Source organism: Arachis ipaensis, chromosome B08 (genome assembly GCF_000816755.2).
Source record: "Arachis ipaensis cultivar K30076 chromosome B08, Araip1.1, whole genome shotgun sequence".
Lineage (NCBI taxonomy): Eukaryota > Viridiplantae > Streptophyta > Magnoliopsida > Fabales > Fabaceae > Arachis > Arachis ipaensis.
The window spans coordinates 101101117-101110331 of record NC_029792.2 but is presented as its reverse complement, the minus strand read 5'-3'; the positions used below and the strand labels follow the sequence as shown (position 1 = coordinate 101110331).

The window sequence follows — 9215 nt, the reverse complement described above, 5'->3', positions numbered from 1 at the left end:
GTGTTAAATGTGTGGTTTCAATAGCATTATTCTACCTAGAAAAAGAAAATAGGGACTTAAAAGGATGTGGCAATATGCATGATAACATGTAGTAAAGGACTAAAGGGATTTTTCTTTCTGTTTTTTTTTTTTAATGCTCAAAAGGGGGATTTAGTAATAGTTTCCTTCTTTCTACTGTGCTTAACTGCTTATCCATTTTTCTAGTACATAAATTTTCTTTTGAGATAACTGAGGCAACTCTATTGCCAACCAGTGTGTGGTTTTGACCCTGTTCGGGTAGCAATACAAGCAAATTTATATAATATTGGGCAGTTGCAATTTTTAACACATACTGTGATCTGTATTGTTTGGGTGGGTGCTAAAAAGTCTTGTTTTCTTAAAAGACTAGATTTTGATAATTCTATTATTTGATTTTTTAGTTATATATCACTTTTGAAATTAAGATTTCTAAAACTGGTTTTAAAAGTGAATTTTTTTGTTAAAAAATCTGGTTATGAATTACTTATATTTTTATTCTTTGTTGCTATTTTAGTTTGTCTCTTTAAAACCAGAAAAAGAGAATCAAATAGCGGGACTCTCTGTAGCTGTGACTACCTTAGACATTGAGCTACACTATAGGTAAATCATTTAATATATTATCTTTTTAAATTTGTTTGAACATGTAATTGTTAAGAATATTTACTGATTAATTGATTGCTTAAGCTTCTTTGCATAGTTTGTTAGATACAAATTGTTAGTCTCATGATTGGTTGAGATGTTCTCTTTTGAATATGTGTGGTTGACTTCTAGAAATTCTTTAGATGCAATAAGCTCTTGATTGAAAAAATCACTTATAGTTAGTCTAAAACATATGTCTGTGTCTTTTATTTTAGTTGACAAAGTAACGGACAAATGGTAGACTAGTTTACCAAGACATACTGAGGGTTACCAACATGGTGTTAATTCATTTTTTGATTTTGCCTTTTCTAAAGGTAGACCATAAGGACAAGAAATTCTTTGTCCTTATTCTATATGTAATAATTTTAGTTGGGGGTGAAGGGATGAAGTTTATGATCATTTAATAAGTAAGGAATTTCAAAAAGGTTACACTGTGTGGGTTCATCACAGCGAAAGGATAAGTGACATGGATAGTGAATCCGATGAGAGTGAAGTCCATGAAGGATTTGTCGACGACATTCATGGGCTGCTAAACGAGACGTTTCGGCATGTGCTTGAAGGAGATAAAGATGGTGATGGGCCAAACGAAGATGTAAAAAAGTTTTATAACTTGCTTGAAGAAGGAAAACAAGAGTTATATCCTGGCTGTAAAAAATTTTCGACATTATCATTCATTATCCGATTGTATTTGTTGAAGACTCTTAATGGTTGGAGCAACGCATCCTTTACTGCTCTACTTGAATTACTGAAAGAAGTGATTCCTCATTTGAATATTCCTGATTCTTTTAATAAAATCAAGGCCATGGTAAAAGATTTAGGACTTGGTTATAATAAAATTCATGCTTGTCCCAACGATTGTGTTCTGTTCTGGGATACATATGAAGACGATGAATTTTGTCCAATTTGTGGAGCTTCCAAGTACATAGAAAATGTTGAGGTAGATATAAAAGTTGATAAGTTGAAGAAAAAACCTGTGCCTACGAAGGTTTTGAGGCATTTTCCACTGATTCCAAGGCTTAAGAAGCTATTCTTGTGTTCAAAAACAGCTGAATCATTAAGGTGGCACGATGAAAATCGTTCAAAGGATGGAAAGTTAAGACACCCAGCTGATGGCCAATCATGGAAGGACTTTGACAGGCTTCATCCCGATTTTGCTAAAGAATCTCGTAACATAAGATTAGGGCTAGCTAGCGATGGATTTAATCTATTTAGAACCATGAGCATCTCCCATAGTACATGGCCGGTAGTTTTGGTCGCATACAATCTTCCTTTATGGTGTTGCATGAAACCAGAGTATGTCATGATGTCCTTGCTCATCCCTGGACCATGTTCACCTGGAAAAAGCATTAATGTCTATCTTCAGCCATTAATTAAAGAGTTGAAGGTTTTATGGGAAGTTGGAGTGGAAACATATGATGCTTCAAAGAATAAAACTTTTCAACTACATGCAGCACTTTTATGGACCATAAGTGACTTTTCAGCTTATGCTATGTTATCCGGTTGGAGCACAAAGGGAAAGTTAGCATGTCCTTGTTGTAATTATGACACCTTCTCTTGTTATTTAAAACATAGCCGGAAGATATGCTACATGGATCACCGTAAATTTTTGGCTATGGATCATCCATATAGGATGGACAAAAGATCTTTCAATGGCGATGTTGAATTGAGGTCTTCACCAGCTTTATTATATGAGGAACAAATTTTTGAAGATTTGAAAGATTTTGATAATGTATTTGGAAAGAAGCAAAAAAATAAAATTGATGGTCCATGGAAGAAAAGGTCCATTTTCTTTGAATTGCCATAATGGAAGCAAAATACATTGCGCCATTGTCTTGATGTTATGCACATCGAGAAAAACATATGTGATAACATACTTGGAACTTTATTAGACATTCCAGGAAAGTCCAAAGATCATGCAAATGCTCGTTATGATCTCAAAGATATGGGCATAAGAAAAAAACTTCAACCAAAGGAGATAGATGGTGGAAAGAAAGCAAAAATTTCTAAGGCTTGTTTTAACCTTACTAATCAAGAAAAAACCATTTTTTGTGATATTTTGAAGTTAGTAAAATTGCCATCTGGTTGTGTCTCAAATATTTCTCAGTGTGTTCATGTTGCTGAGAAAAAGATATCATGCTACAAAAGTCATGATGCTTATTTTATGTTGCATTATTTGTTGTAAGTAGCTATAAAATGCACAATGCAGAATCAAGTAGCTAGCCCTTTAATTTAACTAGGTTCATTTTTTCGTTCCTTGTGCCAAAAAATTGTTGAAAATGATACAATAGATCATTTGGAAGTAGATATTAGAGAAATTTTGTGCCAATTGGAAAGAATATTTCCTCCTAGTTTCTTTGATATAATGGTACATTTGCCTATTCATCTGGTAAACGAGTTGAGGTTGGGTGGCCCAGTTCAATTTAGGTTGATGTACCCCCATCGAGAGATATCTGTGTAGGTTAAAGTCCTACGTTCGCAATAAGAGCTGCCCCGAAGGTTCAATTGCTGAAGGATATTTAGCCGAGGAATGCTTGACATTTTGCTCAAGGTATTTAAGTCCTAATGTGGATACAAGGCTGAGTAGGAGGACACAAAATTATGATAATTGTAGTGAAGCTGACGTATGTCATGATAGCTATTTTGTATGCTTGGGGCGACCAATTGGTGGAAAGAGGAAAGGGCAACCTTTTTCTCTAGATACCAACTCAAAATATACAAGCTCATCGGTACATCTTATTCAATTGTGATAAAGTTAAAGACTACATTAGATATTTTTCTTATATATTTTCCAATTACCAATTCTCTATTAGCAAATTTAACTTATTCTCTTTTTACTTACTTTAGAGAGTATGAGGGACATGTCAACAATCAAACTAAAGGTAGAAAATGGAAGAAGGCAAAAACTCTAAGCCATGATTTTAGTGAATGGTTCAAAGAACGTGCTTCTCATGAAGATGTTCCGAAACAACTTAAAGATTTGTCTAGAGGCCTAAACACAGTTGCAAAACGATTTTCTAGTTATGTAATCAATGGCTACAAATTTCAAACTAGAGAACATGATGCAAGCCACACAACTCAAAACAGTGGTGTGACTTTGGTGTGCGAAACACCAAGCTTTGCTAGTGCCAAAGACAACAACCCAATGACAAAATCCGTAACATATTTTAGTGAAATAAATGACATAATTGAGTTAGACTATTATGCATGTTTCAAATTTGTTCTCTTCAATTGTGATTGGTTTGAAGTTAAAGAAGAGAATTTTGGTCTAACTTCAGTTCATTTTAATAAAAGATGTTCTCGGGATGATTCTTTTGTATTAGCTTCACAAGTCCACCAATGCTTTTATATTCAAGACCCTTTTAACAAAGACAAGCATTATGTCTTGGACACAATGCCAAGGAATTTATTCAATATGTATGATGGGTATGATGTTGAAGCCGAAGAGTCTAATCAGAAGGACCCCTTTGATCAAGCGAATAATTTGTTTGTGCCAAAGGATAATTGTGAAGTTCAATAGACTAGAGAAAACATGCCAAATACAATCATTGAGCAACCTTCACTTGTTCTACAACAAGCTGAATATGATGATGATTCTAATCTTCAAGGAGATTTCTCTTCTTAACATAGAATATTTTTTTTTACTTTTATTTTTGGTGTAATTATTTATGAACAGGTGCATTTCTTATAGATTCTTAGTTCTTTTAATATGTGATTTGGTTTTTTACTATTATGTTAATAGATTTTTTACGATGTATACTAATCTCATTAGTTTATTTCCTTTTTCAGAAAATGTTCAAAAAATTCATTGAACATGAGATAGATTCAAAGTCAAGTGCTGAATTGTGTGTAAAGTTCTTCAAAAATATGGAAGTTAAGCGAGAAAAGATGTCTTCTGGTCAGCAGCAACATCAACTACCTCCACTACTTAAGTGGATAAAAACCCTTAGTGATAGGGAAAGGGTGAAGAAGTTAAGAAAAAATGGTGTCCAAGCAAATGATAAGCAGAATTTTGTAGAAAAGCCAAAAGTTGCAAAAGAAAAAGGGTAGAATTTGAAGAAAAGTAAAGTACAGATGGAAACAAGTATGACTTACTCACAAGGATCAACATGTAGACAAGAAAAAGAACTTCCTTCTAAATCTACTGCAATGGCTCACAAGAATACTATAGAAGTAAATTCTAGAATGAGTCAAGATTTGAAGAGAAAAGAGACCACAATTGAAGATGATATTGAAAAGTGTGGCAGCTTGCAAGAAAGGCCAACTAAGAAGGGAAAAACACGTCAATTTGCTTCAATACCGATTGATACATTTCTTAAACTTAACAATGAACCTGATGGTGAAGAGCAATTGGATGAGAATGAAGGAGATATTATAGAGGAGCAGGACAAGGATTATATTAATCCAACTGAGGCTGAGAACATAGACAATACTTTGAAAGGTAAACTTTTTGCAGGTTCTCAATTTTTTTCCTATTTACATTTTCTTAGTTTAATTAGTTTGTTCAGTTTTTGTTAGATTAGTCAGTTTAGTTATGCATGCTTAGTGGATTATAGGTGGTAAGGAAGTTATATCTGATTTGTAATTGATTTAGGTTGAACTTTTTGGTTGCTGTTGATGCTTTGAATGAACGGTTTCAAATCATATAGTGCTGTTTTATCCTTGTTAATGGCTGAGAACATGCCTTGTTTTGATTGAGCAATGATGATGATAGCCTTATTATGCTAATTTTTATATTGCTGCTGATTGCCATTTTCGCTTGCTATCGTTTAATTCATATAAATTGATCCTGATTAGTGCTGATTTGATTTTAGTGAGTTCATATGGGTTGATTTTGCTGTTTGTTTAAATTCAGAAATATTCTATTTACTACCAGAATGCTGCCGAAATTTCTAAAAATTTGTGTTAATTGAATTCCAATTTGTTAATTGAATTTGGTAATTTGTTACTTTAGTTTTGTTTCGTGACTAAATTCAACTCAATAGGTTACATTAATTTGTTCTTTTTTTTCAATTAAATATATTATAAATCAATAAGAGGGATGGTATATAATTAGTATCTTTGTATAGAGACAACAGTGAAAAAAACACGAGGACCTACACAATGCTTGAAGATTCATGGAAGACAGTTGGAAGATAGAGAAGAAATTACTCTAGATATTGAAGGAGAGGCAATTGGTCCTACTGATGAAGTTGTAAACAACTTGAGCAAATTTTTTGGCACAGTGGCAAGGAATTCAGATTTTTGTCCATTAATTTACACAAATTGGAAGGGGATTAAAGATAAATAAGCCATTTGGGAATATGTTCAAGTGAGAACTTTAGTCTTGTTTCTTTTAGAAAGTATCTGGAAATGTACACATGTATTTTATTCTTACTAGCAAGTAATATTTGTGTTTTATAAGCTAAATTCATTATTCCAACTGAAGGAAAGAGGATGGTCCTTACTCGTATCAATGATAACTAGAGAAGGTATAAGACCACAATAAATCAAACTCATTTTCTGCCATACAAATGTGTTAATGAGATGTTGAAAAATCATCTTAAGAGCATACCTGAGAGTCATTTTTGCAAGTTAATTGCTTATTGGAGAACTGAGAAAGTTAAGGTAAGACATGTGAAACTTAGTGTAATTATTTATGCAATTATATTATATACACATATGAGTGAAGTATGATGATTTGTTGATAATACTTGTCTCTTGTTATGTAGAAAATGTCTGCACAGAATAAGAAAAATAGGGCACAACAGAAATTTAGGCATCGAAAGGGACCAATAAATTTTGTAAGAATACGTGTAAGATTGGTACAATTTTTAATTCTTTGTGAATTTGTATGTTTATGTGTAGTGTGCCTTTTAACTCTATATAAATGCTATTTGAATTGGATTTATAGGCTGCTTCTAAGGAAAATAATGAACCACCTACTCAAGCAGAAATATTTGTTGAGACTCGCCAAAGCACAAAGGGAAAATCATTGGATGAAGACACTCTGGATGTTATTGTAAGTATTAGGAGTTAATTTGGTTAAAATAGGTTATGGATTTCTTGTGTCTTGGCAATTTGTCCATCACTTGTGGTTACTTTTATGCTTGCGTTCAGTTAAAGAATCTTGACATTATTCTTAATCTCTATTATTTGTTTCGATGTTGTCAAATGATATATGCTTTTAGTCCAATTGTGTATTTACTCTTATTTTATTACTATTATTTTTCTTCACGTTAATATAGGCACAATTGTAAGCTGAGAATAAAAAGTCTAAAGAATCAGCAATTAGAGCTTTCAAATCCATATTTGGGAAAGAGAAGGCAGGGAGAGTGCGATGTCACGGAAGAGTTACCACACCTACTTTGTTGAAGAAAAATGAAGAAATTGCCACCCTTAAGCAGCAACATGCAACTGAGAAAACAACATTAGAGAATAAGGTTGATGTGATGCAAAAAGAAGTAGATGAACTAAAATCGCTTGTTAAGATGATGCTGCAACAAAAAAGCTCAGGAGTGGACCTTGACATGTTAGCTGCTCAATTAGGAAGCACTTTAGGCAATTCGAACAATGATGCGCATGAAGAGGTATTATTTGTTGTTAAAGTTTCTATATGTTATCATATCTTAAATAATGGTTGATTATGATGATGTTGATTCAATTGTTTTGTGTATCTAAATAGAAGAATGTTATGATATATATGTTTGTCCTCTCTCTCTCAAACATTTTTATTTAACATTATTAGTATTAAAGATGTGTAGTTTTATATTTGATTTTTTTTTTGTTTACAGGAAAACTATGTTGAAGGGGAAATCGAACTTGATTAAGGTCAAATTTTTAAAAGCAAATGTTACAAAGTAAAAGTCGTGAACTTGTGGACATGATGACTATTTGCTACTTAGCTATTCAACTCTCTTTTGTTATTATATTTTTTGCAAACTTAGATAATATTGTGGATCTTACAACAATTTTTATAAGTTAAATTTGATGGAAAATATTCAATTATTTTTCTTTAGTGACTTGATTCAAATAGTTTAGATTATTTATTGACACTAAATAATTAAAAAAACTAAAATTAATTTCATTCACGAGAAAACTATTGTAAACAAAAAATTATATATTACAAAAATATCGTTGTCAATAGTTACAAAAGACAATGGTATTAAAACCATTGTCAAAGATGACTACATAATAAAACTGTTGCCAAAATACGACTCCAACGGTAACGTTTTAAAACCGTTGTCCTAGATGACTATAAACTAGAAATGGTTTTAAAACCGTTGCCAAAACCTAGCACCAACAGTAACGGTTTAAAACCGTTGGCTATGTGAATAATAAAACCATAACAGTTTAAAACCGTTGTCATATTAATAGGAACAATTCTAAACCGTTGCTTATTGAGTAACGGATCAAAACTGTTGTTTAAAATTTTCCGTCAAAACAGTTGTCTATGCCACTAACTGTGGCAACGGTTTTTCTGTTACCGTTGCCTTAGGTAAAAAACCGTTGCCTTTGAGCATTGGTAACGGCCGCATATACCACAGGTCAAAAATCGTTGCCAAAATGTTGCCTAAAGTTTTGGGAACGGTTTTTCAATCTACTGCAACGGTTTTTGACCGTTGCGAAAAGCCTTATTTGTTGTAGTTTCTCAATTCTTGTCATGAATGCCTCTTTTAGTAATTGCTTTCTTTAGTTGTTTTCTTTATTTTATTGTCATTTAAAATCTTGCCTTTTTAAGTTCTTGTTTTATCAACCCAACCCCTTGAACCTCATAACCAATAATTGAGCACTTGATTGTAATTCCTAGGGAGAACGACCCAAGACTAATACTCTCGGTTATTTTTATTGGGTTGAACTTGTGACAACCAAAATTAAACTTTGATTGAGTGTTATTTGTTGGTTTGGAACTATACTTGCAACGAAGATATTTTCTTATTGAGAAGAAATTTCTATGCCGACGATTCCCCTCTTTCAAGTTTTTGGCGCCGTTGCCGGGAAATTGCAATGTGTGCTTATTATTGGTTATTGTTCATATGTGAATATTGTGAATAGTCTGCTTTTTGTTGGTTTACTAGTTTTGGTTTAGGAGTTTGTTTTCTTTATCTCTTCTTTATTTTTGTTTTTGTTTCCCTTTTTCTACTATGAATTCTCATCCCTTTGGCTATGAGTTTAGTTTAAACTATGTTGTAGGAAATGTAAGCTTTAATGGAGGTTTGCATTAAGGATTTGGTAATCCAAGGTAGGAGGAGCCTCAAGCGTATAGACAACCTTCGTGGCAACAACCTCCTCCAGTTTCTTATAGGTATAATCTAACTCCTAATGCTTACCAACCTAATGGATGTGGTGACCCGTATTGTCCTCAACATAGCCCTCAACAACCCTACTCACAAGCTCCATACCACCATTCACCTCCATATAATCCTAACTCGTGTCCACCATACCAACAACCATATGAACCATACCTAGAGCCACCACCATTCCAACACCAATATTCCCAAGAACCACCATTTTCTTATACACTACCTCAAGACTTTCACCAATATGAACCACCTTCCAACTACAATACCTTTCTCCTAAAT

At 33.1% G+C, this 9215-nt stretch overlaps 1 protein-coding gene and 1 long non-coding RNA gene across 2 annotated transcripts; both read left to right on the top strand.

Annotated features, from left to right (window-relative positions):
• On the top strand, window positions 1124-2461 carry LOC110265338. The gene has a single exon (XM_021108288.1). It carries the CDS (start codon window positions 1124-1126, stop codon window positions 2459-2461), a length of 1338 nt encoding a protein of 445 aa, XP_020963947.1.
• LOC110265659 lies at window positions 6546-7333 on the top strand. Its single transcript, XR_002351850.1, has 2 exons — window positions 6546-6655; window positions 6895-7333. It is a non-coding gene; the product is annotated as an uncharacterized LOC110265659 (long non-coding RNA).